General features: G+C 36.9%; 1 protein-coding gene across 1 annotated transcript; it reads right to left on the bottom strand.

The window, feature by feature from the left end:
• Positions 1-5,609: 5,609 nt before the first annotated feature.
• LOC107814191 (ATP synthase subunit O, mitochondrial-like) lies at positions 5,610-9,619 on the bottom strand. Its single transcript, XM_016639554.2, has 6 exons — positions 9,378-9,619; positions 8,830-8,877; positions 8,177-8,420; positions 6,717-6,829; positions 6,011-6,097; positions 5,610-5,924 (listed from the first exon to the last, which is right to left on the bottom strand). Exons 1-6 carry the CDS (start codon positions 9,480-9,482, stop codon positions 5,805-5,807), a joined length of 717 nt encoding a protein of 238 aa, XP_016495040.1. The 5' UTR covers positions 9,483-9,619; the 3' UTR covers positions 5,610-5,804.
• Positions 9,620-19,651: the final 10,032 nt, after the last annotated feature.

Genomic DNA, 19,651 nt, shown 5'->3' with positions numbered 1-19,651 from the left:
GTTATTCATAGGAGGAGACTTCAATGGTCATATTGGGTCGTCTACAGGTGGTTATACTGAGGTGCATGGCGGCTTCGATTTCGGGGAGCGGAACGGAGGGGGCACTTCGCTGTTGGACTTTGCCAAGGCATTTGATCTAGTGATTGTAAACTCAAGTTTTCCGAAGCGGGAGGAGCATTTGGTTACTTACCAAAGTTCGGGGGCGAAGACTTAGATTGACTATCTCCTCCTCAGAAGATGCGACAGAAGGTTATGCGAGGATTGCAAGGTTATCCCTGGCGAGACCCTCGCAATGCAGCATAGGCTTTTGGTGATGGACATTGGTATTATGATAAGGAGGAAGAAGAGGACAGTACGAGGCCGTTTGAGGATTAGGTGGGGCGCCTTGACTAAGGATAAAGCTCAGGAGTTGGAAGGAAGGTTATCGGCAATGGGAGCGTGGAGAAGTAGTGGGGACGCAAACCCTATGTGGTCGACGAAAGCAAACTGTATAAGGAAGGCGGCGAGAGAGGTGTTAGGGATTTCTTCGGGCCACACCGGTGGCCACAAAGGAGACTGGTGGTGGAATGCAATTGTCCAAGGTAAAGTAGAAGCAAAGAAGGCGGCTTACCTGCGGTTAGTAGGGAGCACTGGCGAGGAAGAGAGGAGAGCGAACAATGAGAGGTATAAGGTAGCTAGAAAGGAGGCGAAGATAGCAGTCACGGAGGCTAAGACTGCAGCTTTTTCTTGTCTGTATGAGGACCTGGGGAACAAAGCGGGGAGAAGAAGTTATTCCGACTGGCTAAAGTGAGAGAGAGGACGGCTCGGGATCTGGACCAAGTGAGGTGCATAAAAGATGAGGACGGCAAAGTTTTGATGGGGGATGACCAAACTAAGAGGAGGTGGCAGACCTACTTTCATAAACTTCTAAATGAAGAAGGGGATCCGGATATTGTACAAGGTTAATTGAGGAATGCTGACAGTCCCCATGAATTAAGTTATTGTAGGGACATTGAGGTCGATGAGGTCATGGAGGCGATGCGTAAGATGAGAAGGGGAAAAGCTATCGAACCAGATGAAATTCCGGTTGAACTTTGGAGGTGTGTGGGTAGAGCAGGCTTGGAATGGCTTACTGGGTTATTTAATATTATACTCAAGACTAATAGGATGTCTGAAGAGTGGAGGTAGAGTACAATAGTTCCGTTGTATAAGAACAAAAGCGATATCCAGAGCTGTAACAACTATAGGGGTATCAAATTACTGAGTCATACCATGAAAGTTTGGGAGAGAGTGGTAGAAATGAGAGTGCGAAGGACGGTGTCTAATTCAGAAAATCAATTCGGGTTCATGTCGGGGCGATCTACTACAGAAGCTATCCACCTTACTAGGAGGATGGTGGAACAATACAGGGATAGGAAGAAGGATCTCCACATGGTGTTTATTGATCTGAAGAAAGCGTACGACAGGGTTCCTAGGGAGGTCTTATGGAGCTACTTGGAGGCTAAAGGGGTTCTGGTTGCCTACATTAGGGTGATTAAAGACATGTATGATGGAGCTAAGACTCGGGTTAGGACAGTAGGAGGCGACTCCGAGCACTTCTCGATTGTTACGGGGTTGCACCAAGGGTCTGCGTTCAGCCCATTCCTATTTTCCCTGGTGATGGATGCACTAACTTATCATGTTCAAGAAGAGGTTCCATAGTACATGCTATTTGCTGATGACATAGTTCTAATTGATGAAACACGAAGCGACGTCAACGAGAGGCTAGAGGTTTGGAGACATGCCCTTGAGTCTAAAGGTTTCAAGTTGAGCAGGACGAAGACGGAATATCTTGAGTGCAAATCTGGGGTCGAGCCAACGGAAGCGGGAGTGGACGTGAGGCTTGACTCTCAAGTCATTCCCAAGAGGGGTAGTTTCAAGTACCTTGGGTTGGTTATTCAGGGGATTGGGGAGATCGACGAGGATGTCACACACCGTATAGGGGTGGATGAAGTGGAGGTTATCATCGGGAGTCCTGTGTGATAAGAAAGTGCCACCGTTACTAAAAGGTAAGTTTTATAGAGAAGTGGTTAGGCCTGCCATGTTGTAGGACTGAGTGTTGGCCGGTTAAGAACTCACATATCCAGAAGATGAAAGTAGCAAAGATGAGGATGTTGAGGTGGATGTGCGGGCATACAAAGATAGATAAGATTAGGAATGAAGAAATTCGAGATAAGGTGGGTGTGGCTCCCATGGAGGACAAGATGCGGGAAGCAAGACTCTGATGGTTCGGCATTCACAGGAGGAGCACTGATGCACCGGTGAGGAGGTGTGAGCAACTGGTTGTGGTGGGTACGCGGAGAGGTAGAGGTCGACCTAAGAAGAATTCGGGAGAGGTGATCAGGCAGGACATGACGCGACTTAGAATTGCTGAGGACATGGCCCTTGACAGGGAATTGTGGAGGTCGAGCATTAAGGTTGTAGGCTAGGGGGAAGTTGTGAATATTTCTACAGCGCACTAGAGTGAGATTAGCCAGTTAGGAGTTAGTTTTAGGATTCTAGTGGTCATCTACTGATGCAGGGCTTTAGCTGCTGGTTATTATTATACCTTCCATCTATTTCGTATTTCTTATATTGCTGCTATTTTATTATGATTCTATTGATGATACTAATATATCGTCTCTTGTTGCTTTCTTGAGCCAAGGGTCTCCTGGAAACAGCCTCTCTGCCCCTCGGGGTAGGGGTAAGGTCTGCGTACATATTACCCTCCTCAGACCCCACTTGTGGGATTATACTGGGTCATTGTTGTTGTTGTTGTTGTTGTATATGTTTTCAATGAATTTCAACTATACGCATTGAAAAAGTTCCTTTTTTGCTTATATATATTTGGAATATTGTATTTTTTTTCTTATTTCATTACCTTATTTGCTACCCCATCCATTAAATTTCCTTTCTATCTTGCATCTAATGTTGCTAATCACTCTTAAAAATATGGAAGGTGATTTTTGCATGTGATTCTTTGAGAGAAAGAACCTTATTTATTTGATTTTTCAAGTTTTATATGTGCTTGGCTAGTTTTTATAAGTCTATAATTATGGCTAGAGCTTGGTAAGTTGAGACTTATTTGGGACATTTGTGTAAGTTTTCCTTTGTAAAAACCCATTATACATTAAAAATAACAGAATAGCACTCTTGTTCTTTTATATTCATTTTTACCTACTTCTTCATCCTTTTCATCTTTCTTGGTGATCTTAAAAGATATCGCTAAAATGGGGTATTTGCATTTTTACTCAATTTTGGGGTTACCATTGAAGTTATATCCACTTTGCACAAAAATTTGCAAGTCTATCCATTTTAGAATCAATTTCAGATTTTTCTGGTATGAAGTTGAAGAAAAAAATTTAGTTCGAAGTGTAATGCACTTAAGTCTAATTAAGTCTAAAGAACAAAAATTGCACTTAACAACAAATAAGCCTGAAGTGCAATAAATATTTTTATCCACTTAAGGTCAAATAGGTATCAAATGAAAAAATTACACTTAAGTTCAAATAGGTCTAAAGTGCAACCAATGTTTCATGCACTTAAGGCCAAATAAGTCTAAAGTACAAATTGCTCAAAAAGAAAAAATTGTTCTTCAAATTTCAACAATCCAATACACGATTCAACACTTAAATCTACTCCAAATGATCTCAAATTTGAAACATGACCTCCAAATATCATAAAGAACAAACTCCAATTATCAATTTGTCAAAAAACAACAATCTAATAAACCCATTTTGCAATTAAGAAGAAGAAAACCTAAGCAGTAGCAAAGAAAGAAGCGCCACAACTAGGGGTGGGCGTCGGTCGGTTCGGTTCGGTTATGAATATTATCGGTTACCGGTTTACAAATTTAATAAACCGATAAGATATCGGTTATCGGATATCGGTTAATCGGCTATCGATCATTATCGGTTCGGTAATCGGTTTACCCTACAAGATAACACAATCTAGAGTTAAGCAATAAAGAGAAGACAATTCACTGGAGTTAAGCAAAAAAAGAGAAGAATTCACATATAATATACCACTCATTTATGCGTTTTGTCCAGTGGCCACAACTGGAATAGTACTAATTCTTCAGCAATAGTTGTCCAACTACATTAATAATAATACAAAGTGGTAGCAATTTTACCTTAAAATTAACAAGTCCAAACATATAGTACTAACAGTTTATATTCAAGTTAACAAGACAACAACTGCTCAATCCTTATAGGCTTCACCAAAAAATCAGTGGATAAATACTTATCAACCTGGAACAATTCCCACAAAATATTCCAAGGCATTAGTTGTCTCCTCCGATATGATAACAATAATAGTTGATTTAGAATTTTTATTTCACACAATACTTTCACTTCCACAAGCGTTGAAGCCCTCAAACAGTCCAATATAATATGGATGTTGTTTGTCAAATGTCTAACCTAAAAAAAAGGAACCATAGAGCAATCCTTATATTAAGATGAATTTTGTTATAGAAATTAAAATCCTAATGTATAAGACTAAAGACTAACGCTAGGAGTAACTAGTAAGGTCTATGAAGAATGAAGATGAAGCAACTGAAGAGTGCGGCTGAGAAAGAATAGGAGAGAATAAACTGAAGCCCTAGCTTATGTATATACTTAAGGGTAAAGTTGTAATTTTATTAATTCTTATTGGGTTATCGGTTAACCGATTAACAAAATTGGCAAACCGAGGCCCGAACCGATAACCCAATAGTGAAAAACTTCTAAACAGTTACTGAATCGTTAACCCAATAACCCGATACCGATAACCCAATAAATAATTAATGGTTCGGGTTATTGGTTTTACCCGATATATGCCCAGCCCTAGCCACAACAGCTCACTATCATAAAAAATAAACCCCAATTATCAATTTGTCAAAACAACAACAAATATAACAAACCAACTTTGCAATTAATAAAGGAGTAGAAAAGAAAGGAGCGCCACAACAGCTCACTACTATAAAATACCATAAACTATCTTAAAACCTGCTCACAAATATGAAATGCCATGTAAACTCATCGTCACATTTGTTTTCACAATGCCTAAAAAGAAGAAGAAAAAGAAGGAAAATGTTTGAAGTTGTCTGTACTTGTTAAGTATATTTTTTTAAAAAGTTGATACAAATTAAATGAGGTGACGAACTAGGGGCGCCCCGTGAAATTTTTACCGTTAAAATCAGGAGAAATTTGATCAGCTTATTTGATAATAATCAGTTAATCACTTTTGTAAATAAGAAAAAGGGGGTTGCTTTTGTAACATACAGCATTGCGTTTTACGGAGCCCTTCCTCCAAAGGCAAAAACAAGACATTATGAATTCGCCATGCTACACAGACTGGAGCTCTCAATGTTGAAATAGTAACTCAAAAGATTTTACAAGCAAAGATTAGTTGTTAATGGAGAGAATAATTGCACTCAAAGAATTGGCACCTACTTGACTATCAACTTCACATAACTGAGCATTTCTACGATTAGGATTTAGGACTGCAATAGAGCAATTTTAGACAAAAAGAAAATATTATTTGCATTCCTACTTTGCCCTCACAAAAAATCTATAAAATAAGAAAAGGACGGTGCAAATCTCAAACGACATAAAAGAGGGATGCAAATGCAATTGACCCAAAAAAAAAATGATCCTCAACAAGGATTTCCTTTGGAAGATTCAAGTGTATAAGTACGCTTTTATTTGCAAGAAACAAGAAATACATTATATGAAAAGGAAACCACTTCAAGCAGTCAAAATAAAGAGGATGTTCATCTTCAGCTAAAACCACAACAGGGTTAATAACTAAAACAGGCTTCCACGCAATCAGAAGTTGAGAGGTTCCTTCAAGAGTCTTTCCATCTGGCGTGCCCTAGTCCTTATCGACATGTCAAAAACTTTCTGCCCAAATTCAATCACAAGCCCACCAAGAATGCTAGGATCAATCTGTACAAGAATGGAAATAACATCATAAGCAGATGCAATCTTTATTGTTAAGAATTTACCAAATAATTATCAGTATCATAATGTACCTTCTGTTCAATGTTCACCTTCTTCCCTTTTCCCATCACGTCTTGCAATGTCTCCTTCAATTCTTTCTCCTCTTCGGGAGGAAGAGGCTGGGTAAAGAAAACAAAAGATACAATAATCAGATATTTAAATACGAGAAAATAACAAACTATGACAACCAGATAAAGTAACATATACATCCTACTGTCCAAATTAAAATCTCGTGTATCATACAGCAGTTAACCACCCAATCCCTCAGGGTGCAAGAGAGACTGGCAAGCATGAAAAAATTCAACTCAAAGTATCAAGCATTACATTACTGAAAATAATGAAGGGTCCCCACTGATAATGATTATACACATTGAAATATTAGAATAGAACTACCCATGGTACTAATTACATTGGATGTCATTTTGTAGTCACATTAAAAGTGCAGATGTAATGACTTTTAAAGCAAACTGCTAAGTAAGAAAAACTGTAACGACACTATCTTTCTGCAGTAGAAAAGAGTTGCTTCATAACGATCTTCCAAGAGTCGCCATAAGCAGTTTATAAGCAAACTTCTTGCTTTCATCCTCCTAATTTGAGTTTCAATTACTCTTCAAAGAACGATATAATAAATACCATGTCGAAAACAAAGTTCATAGCCTGGCCAAAGTTTATACGAAGACCGAAAGATGAGGATCCAAATTCGAAATCAAACTTGTAGTTCAAAATAGGTGAACTTACAATAACAGTTGTTACAGTGGCTTTAAGCTCCCCCTTGTGTGCCATGGTTAACTCTGCAAACCTTTTTGCTATGGCATCAATATGTTTCAGCCTCCCATTTTCGGCCAAAACAACTAGAAATGCACAGGTGAAAGAGAACGTGTCAGACAAATATAAAGTGAACATAAACGGAAAGAAAATACTACCTGAGCAGATTAATAAAGCTGAAATACACGTGCTTAGATACCACATGACAATAAGAAAACAAAGAGATGAACGATGAAATTAGTGGTTGTTAAGCTCTGATCTTTAAATCAAACATAGAAACCAATGCAGAAAAGGCAACAGTAAGCCAAAGTTCTGCCAAAATGAAATATAACTTAGCAGCTTATGCTGCCAACGTGATAAGTGATAACGAGGAAGAACTATTCCTGAAGCAATGAAACAATAGGAAAAAAGTGGAAATTCCCATGTCACTAGAAACGATAAAATGACAAACAGATACCAGAATAAAAGAAAAGTTCAAAATAATTGTATTTGCAGTATTGGCTTGAGGAAAGCATGATATAGACAAGGGTTAATACAAATAAGTTGTAAGGTTTGCAAATTAGCTTAGGGGAAGGGATGCTGAATGATGATGACCACAACTTTACCACATTAGTTGAAATGGTCAAGGTCAAGACTTGAGTTGACATTATTGTTTGGTTACCTCATACGTGTTTTTGTACAACTAAAGAAAACTAAAATAAGTATAATAAAATACCCACATGCAGCTTAGCATTCAGGGAATAAAACAAGGATTGAGAATGCATATGGTTATACCACTATAGCAAAAAAAAATATTGCCATAAAGATCATTCTACCATAAACATATATATATAGAGAGAGAGAGGGCCAGTTGTAGTTCAATGTGAAATTAATCTTCTAAATTGTAAAAATGAATCCTACTAAATAAAATTAAAAGGAATGTATCTTCTGGATTGTCTTGTTTAGTCAAGCATTAATCTGAAGGGGTACAATGTTGAAGGGGTGAAACTACAATGCGAATTTCCTGAAGATATACACCAAACTAATCACAACTCACGTACTCCCTTCCCCCCAATGGAGTAAAAGAGAACACCTGAACTGATAACAGAGGAAACCTCAGCTTCCAGTATGAAGATGACCATGCAGCTAGGAAAATAAATACCAACAAATAGCGACATTGAAGAAGAATTTATAATTTGCTAGTAAGATTATCATCGATTAAAGGAACTTGCATCCTCTAAAACAGAATATAGACACCAAATTGATGCGAATCTTTGAGTTAACAAAACAACCAATCTACCAGGATCAAAATCTTGAAGCAGAATCTAATTTCAAAAAATGAGAATCTGTTTATTTATGGCATCTCTATTTGTTATTTAAACCAACAAATCTCAAGTTTAAAAAATGGAATAGTAGTATTTTCTTTTAGAAATAACAATATAATTGTATCATACCCAAGAAGTTCCTCGTGAGATCTCCAAATTTAGCCTGTGCACAGATGTCACTTATGGCCTTCACTCTTGTATCCGTAGGCACAGAGAGATCCTTCATAAACTGAGAAAATTTAGGACTTTTCTTTGAAGCCTCAATAAGGTCCAAAATCTCAGACTCAACCTTCTCCAATGCATTAGCTTTTACAGCTGAGATGTACAAAGCCGAGGCGTAATTTCCAGAAACCCCATACATCGTCACAGGAACCTAAAACACCATAGAGAAGCAAAAGACGGTAATAGATGTAAGACTCGCATTCCTTGATTTGGTAAGAGTATCCCTTTCTTGGCATCTTTTAGGTTGAAGACAATATGAAAAAAAGGACATGATGTAATTGCTTAAAGTGACAAAGATTGATACATATTTCGAATTTAAACTTAAATTCACACACAGGAAAAGAGATGAGCAATCAAGACACATTTGAGATATCATGAGGCAAAATCTAACAAAAGGACTTTCGAGATATCATTTGAGATATCATGAGACACATTTTGAGATATCATGAGGGATTCAACTTGAAACTTCAGAACATTCACCACTCTCAAGTAAGAAAAACTATCTCAGAAACAGATATTACACACACAAATACAACAACAATCTCATACGATTTACTAACCTTAACTTTTTGCTCTTTGGCTGGGGCAGTAGCATAATTCCTTGACAACTGCACAAAAAATGACAAACATATATTAAAAAAATGAACATAACATGCCATTTTACCAGATTTCAACATGGACATTTTTAACAGTCCTGTGAAAAGAAAAGCGATTCAGCAAAAACTTCAAATGGGATGTGCTTAAGCACTGTGCACATCCAAAGATTTAGTTCGCGTGTAAATAGAACAGAACTACAAACGGTTCCAACAGGATATTCAATAAGAGAATCACACCAAAATAGTGGACCCTAAGCTGCAACAATACCATCTATTTCCTTCGATTTCATTTTTAATTTTAAAAGAACGAAACGGTTTGTTGTGACTTCATATATATAACCCAATAACAACATTCAGCCATTTCACATAAATAAAAATATATAATTTCAAGCCAAGAATCATTTCAAGAATCTAAAATCAAAATATAGATCAAAGCAAAATCCAACAATCTACAAACAAATCAGCAATATCGAAGACCAAAATTAGGTCTCATATCTGATAACAATGAATACCTCAGGATTGGAGAGGAGGGAGGGATAAAAAGTCGATCTTGAATCGGAGCAAAGGGCTTTGCGGAGGAGAGGGACCGTGGATCTGACTCGCCCTGCCATTGCCATCGCAAGAGAATTTTTATCTTCGAATCCGGTTTGTTTTCACCAGAGATTAATAGGCTTTGTACTGTTGAAAATGGCGGAGTGAGGGTTAGGGGTAGAGAGTCTCGAGGAGGCTGTGATTTTACTCGCTTAACATTTCACAACCTATAACCTAAAAGGGCATAGAATTTCTATGCTACCACTAGCATTCAGTGACACGTGTACCCTTTTTTCTCTTTTTTCCGGTTGTAATCCTTATTTTACTTTCACATAGAGGAAATGTGGATGTTGTTCTAATTTGAGAAATATATAGTATTCCATCAATTTTAATTTAGATAAAAATTTTGTAAGGCAATAATATTTACGTGACTATATAAGCTTTTCATTAAAGGTAAAGTGAATAGAATAAAATATTTAAAATTAAATTATTTTTAAATATAAAAATATATTATTTTTTTAATAGACTAATAAGAAAATTGTGTCATTTTAATTGAAACAGAGTGACTATTTCTTTGGGAAAATCACATTTAAAAGATTAAGTCTATATTTACTTCAATCTTGTTCAAAGGATTCAAGCCGTCCGAACGAGCATCAATAGCATCAAATTGTAGATTAACATGTAACTTATAGTCATTAGTCAACAAGTTCATTACAAATACTCCACGTGATCAAGACGACCAAGGGGCATAAATCTCATGGGCTAATGCACGTTAAATGAAACCGTTATGAGTGCATCTTTGGCCTTGAATCAATTATGCATATTTTTAAAGTTTAAAAATTATAACTCATATTTAAATTTGCCTACCCATTTTAAAAAGTATTTAAAAATAGCTCTTAACAAGAATGATAGTTTGGTCGCACAATAAAATAAATCAGACGGTAAACTCTGAAATGAACCAATTATTAGATGCCTCTTTTAAAGATTTCGCAAGCTTTTTTGGTTTAATGTAGACTTTTCAAAGCTTTAAACCTATTACCCTAGGTTTTTAACTGCTAGTCGTTTATGCTCAACACGAGTAAAAGTCGACCTAAGGATTAAAGTTAGTCCCTCCGGTCTATAATAAGTGACCAATTTATCTTGGGCACACCCATTAAGGAAATATTAAATTCCAGACAAAAATAATTAATGTGACTTAATTAGCCTTGCAACATAATTTAATTTGAGGAGTAAAAGACTTTTTAGGGTAATTTTAAAAAAAAACAAATTGATTTTTTTTTATTTATTTTGATAGCCTCGGCAAACGGCTTTCCTATAGCGGATATCATGTTCTGGAAGTAGTCCGCCTCTTTGGCATGTTGAAAGACCGTGATCATTTCAATTTCATTCATTGGAGGCTTTACCCTGGCAGCTTGCTCACGCCATTTGATAGTATATTCACGGAAGCTTTCTATGATTTCCTTTTTCAAATTGGACAAAGAGTTTCTATTGGGAGCGATGTCCACATTATACTGGAACTGGCGAACAAAATCTCGAGTCATATTGTCCCACATGTGCCAATGGGTAATTTCTTGATCCGTATACCACTCAGAAGCAATTCCGGTGAGGCTTTCCCCAAAATAGGCCATTAGCAGCTCCTCTTTTCCACCAGCACCCCTCAACGGGTTACAGTATCGTTTCAGATGAGCGACCGGGTCTCCATGCTCGTCGTACTTTTCAAATTTTGGCATCTTGAAGCCAGCTGGCACGTGGACATGGGGAAACATACAGAGGTCAGAGTATGAGACACTCTTTTGGCCACTCAGACCTTACATGTTTTTCAGGCTTTGTTCCAGGCTCTTCATCTTCCGAGCCATTTCCTCATGCTCAGAATTTTTAACAACCTTTTCTTGTTCCATCGAGAGATCATATTGCGGAGGTTGAGTGAAAGAGTACGGGGTCACATATGTTATTTCTGGTTGAAGCTGTGGGCCCTGAAAGATGAACATTGGAGGCGGTGCCCTTCAAGCCCGTGCCTGGGAGCGAACCAGAGAAGGCATGCCAGGATCATTGGAGGGACGCCCACACGGGATGAGCGGGTTGGGCACAGGGGTGTTGGTAATCTCGCCTGACCTGGGGATCAACCCAGGGAACCCAGGGATTGCATTTGGCGGTTCCCTACCATTAGACCAGGTGTCCCACATTTCCAATATGCAGAGACGCAACATCTTATTCTTTTCAGCAGCTGCTAATTCTAGATGTAGAATAGCCGATGTCGGGCTATCCTCAAGACCGATGATTGGTAGATTGCTTGTGAAGACCATCTTTGCCTTTGGATCTTGTGAAGGAGCGGAGGCTCGACTACCAACAAAACCAACCACTAAAAACCTAGCTAATTTGCACACCCAACAATCTTGTTAGTTTTTGAGACGCTTAACAAATAGGAAATTGCACGTTTGGATGCAATGCACCTAAACAGTTAAATGTTTCTACCATGTGTTTGAATGGTTGCATGTTTCATCCCGGCCCTAACTAACTCTCTTTTTCACTCAATATCTATTTTCTTTTATTTCTGCTTCTTTTTAATCACTTTTGATTTTTTTATTTTTTTATTTTTTCATTTTTGCCGCTTCTTTTATTTTTTGGCAGTCTTTTTTCTTTTTTGTTTTTGTCACTCTTTTATTTCCCCTTTTACCCAATTTTCTTTCTCTTTTTTTAGTTATTTTTCACTCAATCAATTCTATGGCTATGATCGAATCTGATGGGGATTGCCTACGTATCATGACGCCGCATGAATCAGATCTTGCGTAGTTCGGGAAGATCGAGAATAGAGTAAATAAACTAACTCTTTTTTTGTTTACTTTTTTAAAACTCAGACCAAGAAAACCATAAGAAAAAGAAGAACATTTTTTTTGAATTTTTTTTGTTGTTTTTTTGTTTGGAATTTTCGAGAGAAATGCTTTAAAAGAAGAAAGGAAATATTTTTTTGAATTTTTTATTTTGATTTTATTTTTATTTTTTGAAATAAAGACTTCTAAAAATTCCTTTTCTTTGATTTGAACTTTAGGAATTTCAAAAGTAAAATGAAGATATTTTTGTTTGAATTTTCATTGTTTGAACTTTAGAAATATTTCTTTGTTTGAACTTTAGAAATAAAGAATTTTTTCTTGATTATATAAATGGACACTTATTTTGGACCAAAATAAAAAGGTAAAATTGGCCACTTATTATGGACCGGAAGAAGTAGAAACAAACAACACAATAAAACAATATGGGAACGCAAAACGGTAAAAAGGGAGGCAAGCTTTTTTCAACCAAAAACTATAGTACGCTTTTGCTTAATTTTAAAGTTTTACTTGTGACATTCAAATTATGCTCAACCAATGAGTGATTACAATGAATTCAAGGAGCAATTCAAAGGAGGACCACTGTGTATATGTGTAACGACCTGATCGGTCGTTTTGAGCTTTAGCGCATCGTTCAGCAGTTTGAGGCCATGAGCAGCTTCACTTCAGGTATTATGGCTTGTGCGCACAGTCGCAATTGAATTCCGGGAAGTTCGAAGTTGATTTGGAAAGAGAATTCTTATTTCGGAAGCTTTAAGTCGAAAGAATTGACTAAGGTTAGATTTTTGAGTAAATGACCTCAAAATCGGGATTCGAAGGTTCCAGCAGATTCGTATGATGATTTCGAACTTGGGCGTATATCCGGACTGGGTTTTGGAAGAACCGGGAACGTTTCGGCGCCTATTGTGGAAGTTAGCATTTTTGGAAGAACCTCATAAGTTTGGATTGAAGTTCATTTCAGGGTTATCAATGTCTGTTTGAGATTGTGAGTCTGGGAATAGTTCCGTATGGTGATTCTGGAATTGGGAGCGCGATCGGAAGTGAATTCGGAGGTCCGTAGGTCATTTTGGAGTCATTTGGCTAAAGTTAGAAATTTGAAGGCTTTTGAAAAGTTTGACCGGAAGTGGACTTTTGATATCAAGGTTGGATTTCTATTCCGAAAGTTGGAGTAGGTTCGTAATGTCGAATATGACTTGTGTGCAAAATTTGAGGTCAATCGTACATGATTTGATATGTTTTGGCATCGAATGAATAAGTTTGAAATTCTAAAGTTCATTAAGTTGGATATGATTTGAGGCCTCGAGCAAGTCCGTAATATGTCTTGGGACTGGTTGGTATGATTGGTTGGGAACCCAGGGTCCTCGGGTGGATTCCGGGTGGTTAACGGATCGAAAATGGAATTTTGAAAAGGGTTGAAGTTGCTGGTTGCTGGAGTAATCGCACCTACGAGACTAGGGCCGCAGGTGCGGAGCCGCAGAAGCGGCCCTCATGTCGCAGAAGCAGAAATAGACAGCTAGGCTGGGACTGCAGATGCAATTGTTTTGCCGCAGATGCGGGACCGCATCTGCGGAGGAGAGGGCGCAGAAGCGGAATGGGCTGGGAGCTCTAGACCGCTGAAGCGGCGTTTGGTTCGCACCTGCGAGACCGCAGGTGTGGAAACGCTGGAGGTAGTGAGGTTCTTTTAAATCGGGGGTTGGGTTCATTTCAACCTCATTTCTTCCATTGGAGTCGATTTTGGAGCAACTTTGAGGTGTCATTTTCACCACCAAGCATGAGGTAAGTAATTTATGCTAGTTTTTAGTTAAATACATGATTATATACGGATTTGGACATGGAAATTGGTAGAAACTTGGGGTTTGAGGGAAACCTAGAAAATTAATATTCTTTGAATTTGACCACGATTTTGGGTATGAAATTAGAAGAAAATCATATATTTGAGTTCGTGCGTTCATGAGTAAACTTTATCTTCGAAATTTTTTGGAATCCGGGCATGTGGGCCCAAAGGCAATTTTGTCAACTTTTCGATCGGGGTTAGGAATTGTTATAAATTGGACTGTAATGAGTAATTGAACATATATTAATGGATTTGCATAATTATTGGCTAGTTTTGGAGCATTGTGCATTGATTCGAGTTTTTGGAAGAGCGTGGAATGTCGGTTTTGGGTCTTCGAAGCGAGGTGAGTCTCCTTTCTAACCTTGTAAGAGGGAATTGTCCCCATAGGTGAGTTAATTAGTTTTGTGCTCCTATTTGTGGGGGCTACGTACGCACGAGGTGACGAGGGTCCGTGCGTAGCTATTATTATGCTATTGTCCGGGTAGTCTAGGCCCCAAAAACATGCTATACTTGAAAATATTTGTGATCCTATTGACAGTTTGAATTTCTTAAATTCTATCGAATTCGCAAATGAATTTCTAAAAGGATTAAACTTCATTTTTTTTCTTAAATCGTTAGAAAGGGAGAATTTGAATTTTCCTTGGATAGTTGTTCACTAATGAACTTGGTTAACTGTTTAAATATGTGATTCTACGTGTACCTGCGTCGCATGTATGATTCGCGAGCAAGGTGTTTGTTTATTTTATGTTGACTGCATCGCATGAATAATTCACGAGCGGGGTAATAGATGCATCTATGTTTCGTGTCATTCGACCCACGGCAGTGCATATTTTACATTTTTGTTGGATCAGGCTGTACAACCTCGGCAGGGTTTGCGCATACTGGTATGCCTTGAAGCTTATTGATATTGATATTTGCCCTCCTAGCCTTGAGATAATTGAAAATTAATAGACTATGAATTCAGAAACTTTTAATATAAAAAGGAACTTTTACCTGTTCGGGACTTATTTGAGATTTCTGCCGTTCTTAATAAAGCCATGATTATTCACATTAATAATATATTTCCATTGGACCACTAGTAAATGTCGAAGTCGGCCTCTCGTCTCTACTTCTTCGAGATTAGACGGGATACTCATTGGGTACACGTTGTTTTTGTACTCATACTACGCTTGCTGTGCATTTTTGTTGCACAGGTTCATGTGTGGCTAGTGGCACAGCGACATAGTTGATACGGAGACTCAGGTGGGTTGCATTTATCGAGACGACCGTAGCCAGCAGAGTCTCCTTCAGAGTATTGTACTGTATTTTCATTTCTGTTCACTTGTATTTCGGACATTTATCGTATTTTATTTCATTCCTAGTAAATGCTCATGCACTTGTGACACCGGGTTCTGGGATGATTATGGGGTATCTTGTATTAACTTCTTAACATTTATATTTGATTTGAAACGATTATCTTTTACTGGTAAAATTGAAGGAAAATCATAGTTTTCAAAATTATTAAAACGAGAATTTAATTAAGTATCTTGGTTGGCTTGCCTGACAGCGGTGTCCGGCTCCATCACGATCCTTAGTGAATTTTGGGTCGTGACAATATGATTTGAATAGTATCGCTTTAAAATACCATTGCCAATATAGCAGTCTCTATAAATAGCTTTCAGAATATACCAGGAGAACTACATGGTTTAGTCTTTTATATCAAGCTCATCTTAGAAGGCTCCAGATTGAAGCTTAAAATTTTTTTACTATTGGATATTGGATCTGGGTATCAGGTCGTTTAATGAGGGCTGGCCCAACCCATTTGGAATTTTTTTTAGAAGAGATAAGGTTTAAAATAACCTCTCTAAAGAGAGGTTACCACACATTTAAATGTAGTGGGACTCTTCAAAGAGGTTACTACACATTTAAGTGTAGTGGGAGCAGTTTTCCCATAACTGCTATCTTCCCTCTCCATATAAACATATGCTTTCTTCTTTTCTGAAAGACAATAGAGATAAAAAGCAAGAGTGGGATAAAAAATCTCTTCCCAATCAATACAAGTAGACATTTAGTTTGTGAAATTCTAACTTTGTTTCCAAGAGATTCAAAGTTCGACTTGGGGCAATTCTTTTGGTGGTGAGTTCAACAATTCTTCCGCTGTGTTGACAGGTACGCTAATGTTGTTCCCGTCCCGCGATTATTTTTATTATATTGGTATTAGAGCAATGTTTGCATGATCCAGTTATTCATGTAAATTGTCTTGAAATCGTTTTTTTTATAAGTTTAGGTTGAAATTTTTTTTATTGGCTAATTTTTGACAAGTTTCAGAGAAAATTGTTTCTGTTTTTTTGCGTTTTAGAAATAACGTGTTAAACATTTTTGACTAAAACTTATATAATCATATTTTACTCGTTTTGGGATTTTCAAAAATATATTATATGTGAAAAACGGATTAAAAACGAGTGAGATATGATATCTTGAAGATTGGTAATTGTTTTACTATTTTTCTGATAAAAATCTGCTTCTGTTTTTAGCATTTTAGCCATAACTTGTTAAATTGTTTTTGCCTAAAACTCATAAAATCATGTTCTACTAGTTTTGAAATTTTCGAAAATATATTATATGTAAAAAACGAATTAAAAACAAGTGAGATATGATTTCTTGAAGATTGGTAGTTTTTTACTATTTTTCTGATAAAAAACTGCTTCTGTTTTCAGCATTTTTGAAATAACTTGTTAAATATTTTTGCCTAAAACTTATATATTCATAACATACTCGTTTTGGACTTTCCGAAAATATTTTTATGTGAAAAACGGAATCTTTCAACTTTAAAAACCCTTTTATGATCTTTTTTGTCTTCTACCAGAAATTTGTGACATACGTTGTCACATTAAATGGTAACAACCATATTTCTGATTCCTTGGTCCTATTTTAGATATGGCTGAACATGGACAAGTTCGAATTACTCCAAGTGGGAGTTCTCGAAGTCAAGAAAGGGGACAACATATAAGGGTATGTCGTCGCAGGACTTATTTCTATAATTATTTAGACTCGAAGCCTGAAGTCATCAGGAATGTCCCAAGGGTGAGACAATGAGGTAAGGGATCGAAGGGCTGAACGAATGGAAATAAAAAAGAAATTTAGGGAGTTAAAAAAATTTAAAATGGGCCCTAATGTTTCTATTCCTGAAATTATACATCTTTTTCAGTTAAAAAGAGCTGAATTGGCTAATTATGTAGAAATTACTGATTGGAAAGCATGAGCTATTTTAGCGGACTCTCTTTGAAAACCTTGGGGTGAAATTTTAACTGAGATTTATCATGATATTTGGCACAATGCACCTTTTAGCGTGTATGTGCAAGAGTTAGTATTCGATTGGTACATGTATGTCCTAGCAACATGTAAATTGTTATCATGTGATTTATCTTAATGAAATTTAAATTATGTTACTTGTCTCACCAGTTACATACATTGTTTATCATTTTTTTTCTAATGGATTGAGACTTGAAATAAAGTACACACTAAGTAGAGATTTTAATATTAATTAAAATATTTAGATATACATGATGAATGAAAACGTAGTGGTGACTGTTCGATTCTATGCTAAATGTAGAATTAATATTATAATTAATTTACTTGAATGTGTAATCACATGCATAAATTAAATGAAGTAATATTGATGAGTTAAACTTGTAATACTGTCTTTAATAACAGACATGACATCGAAAAGTATCATTGTTGACTTGAACAAGGGTGACAAACTGAATGGTGAAAATTACTGTTAGAATAGTTATGTAAATAGTAGTAAATAGCCCTAATCCCATATGTATTAGAAGTAGGACATGCTCTCAGGATCTCATGATTCTATATTGTGATAGTCAAGCGGCTATTGCATATACAAAAGATCCTAAGTATCACAGCAAGACCAAACACATTGACATCAAGTATAACTTTGTGAGAGACATGGTAGCAAGTGGAGAGATAAATTTACAATACATTCCTATGCAAAACATGATTGTTGATCCTTTTACAAAGGCGATATCTAGAGACCTGTTTGAGAAACATGTTATGACTCTAGGTTTGTGAAGGATATGAATATATTTATGTATTGTGAAATGACTTAGTATTATAATATACTCATCAAAATTTGACTCTTGAATTTATACTTATATCTCGTATGCATGCGATGAATGTTTTGTTGATAAAGTGTGTCGAACAAGTCGCAGGATTTGCTCTCAAACACGACCAATCTCCTCTTACGTTAAGAATCGTGAAAAGATGAGACCTTATAGAACCTTGGATAATGCGAGGTTATATTTACTTGTAGAGGTCGGTCTTTACAACTAATCACTTATGAATTTCACTATTCGATTATGACTTATTTTGTAAACCAGATGCAAGTTTCTCTAAGAAGATAGTTTGAGGATTATTGAAGTGAGAAACTCGGGTTAGACATTTGGAGGTGTTGAATGATTAAAAGAATAAGACACGCGTGCCAATATACGATGAGAACACCGTAACATGTGTTTCATACCACGTGTGTTATCGACCATGGGATAATAGAAGAATGAATCCCTGCTTCTTCATTGTGTGAGATCCCAAAGAAGTTACATTAACTTTTATTAGAATATCCTTTGACCTTTTACTGTTTCTTGAAGTCCTAATCAATGTTACTACTTTAGCATGCTACTAATAGCCATGAGTGATTCGGCACATGTCTAGGAAAGCAGTTGATTTGGAATGGAAAGATTCGAGTAGAAAGGGAAGCCAAATAAATAATTTGTTTTTGTAATTTAACTTGTATTCATAGGCCGACCATTACACTTACCATGAGGGTATCAAATGTAATTATGAATACAAAGTTAAACATGAACTCGAGTTCACCTCTTTCGAGGATGAGGGATTAAATGACTAGCTACTGGAGTAGCAGGTGATGTCTGGGGTGTAGCGAGATCCTTATGATAGTAGTGAATCCTTTCCGAATGTGATCGGATTTATACATAGAGCTTTAGAATAACCTTAATAGGTTTGAAACATATTATAGCTCTTGATGCTCGCAGGTCACACGAACTACTTGTCTGTATGAATTAAGTATGTTATTTAATCATGATACTGGTTTGAATTCCAGCCCATCATGAGTGAAGTGAGAGATGTTGGATATTGGATCCGGGTATCGGGTCGCTCCATGAGGGCTGGCCCAACCCATTTGAAAAAGAAAGAATTTTAGAAGAGATAGGGTTTAAAGTAACCTCTTTAAAGAGAGGTTACAACACGTTTAAGTGTAGTGGGAGTAGTTTTCCCTCAACTGCTATCTTCCCTCTCCATATAAACATACGTTTTCTTCTTTTCTGAAAGACAATAGAGATAAAAAGTAAGAGTGTGATCAAAAATCTCTTCCCAATCAACACAAGAAGACATTTAGTTTATGAAATTCTAACTTTGTTTCCAAGAGATTCAAAGTTCGACGTAGGGCAATTCTTTTGATAGTGAGTTCAACAATTCTTCCGCTGAGTTGACATGTACGCTAATGTTATTCTCGCTCCGTGATTATTTTCATTACATTTACAACCTTCGTTTTTCATCACAAAGCACTATGGATTGAATGGAAAAGAGTTAA

This window comes from Nicotiana tabacum, chromosome 7, assembly GCF_000715075.1.
Source record: "Nicotiana tabacum cultivar K326 chromosome 7, ASM71507v2, whole genome shotgun sequence".
NCBI lineage: Eukaryota > Viridiplantae > Streptophyta > Magnoliopsida > Solanales > Solanaceae > Nicotiana > Nicotiana tabacum.
This window is presented reverse-complemented; position numbering and strand designations above follow the sequence as displayed.

What these genes read in the sequence shown, in the direction of transcription:
- LOC107814191 (XM_016639554.2), bottom strand. Translation starts at nt 9,482, where the DNA reads ATGGCAATGGCAGGGCGAGTCAGATCCACGGTCCCTCTCCTCCGCAAA. An exon ending in CCCTCCTCTCCAATCCTGAG is followed by an intron (nt 8,878 to 9,377) that starts GTATTCATTGTT and finishes TTTTTTGTGCAG; the next exon opens with TTGTCAAGGAATTATGCTAC. An exon ending in AGGTGAACATTGAACAGAAG is followed by an intron (nt 5,925 to 6,010) that starts GTACATTATGAT and finishes ATTCTTGTACAG; the next exon opens with ATTGATCCTAGCATTCTTGG.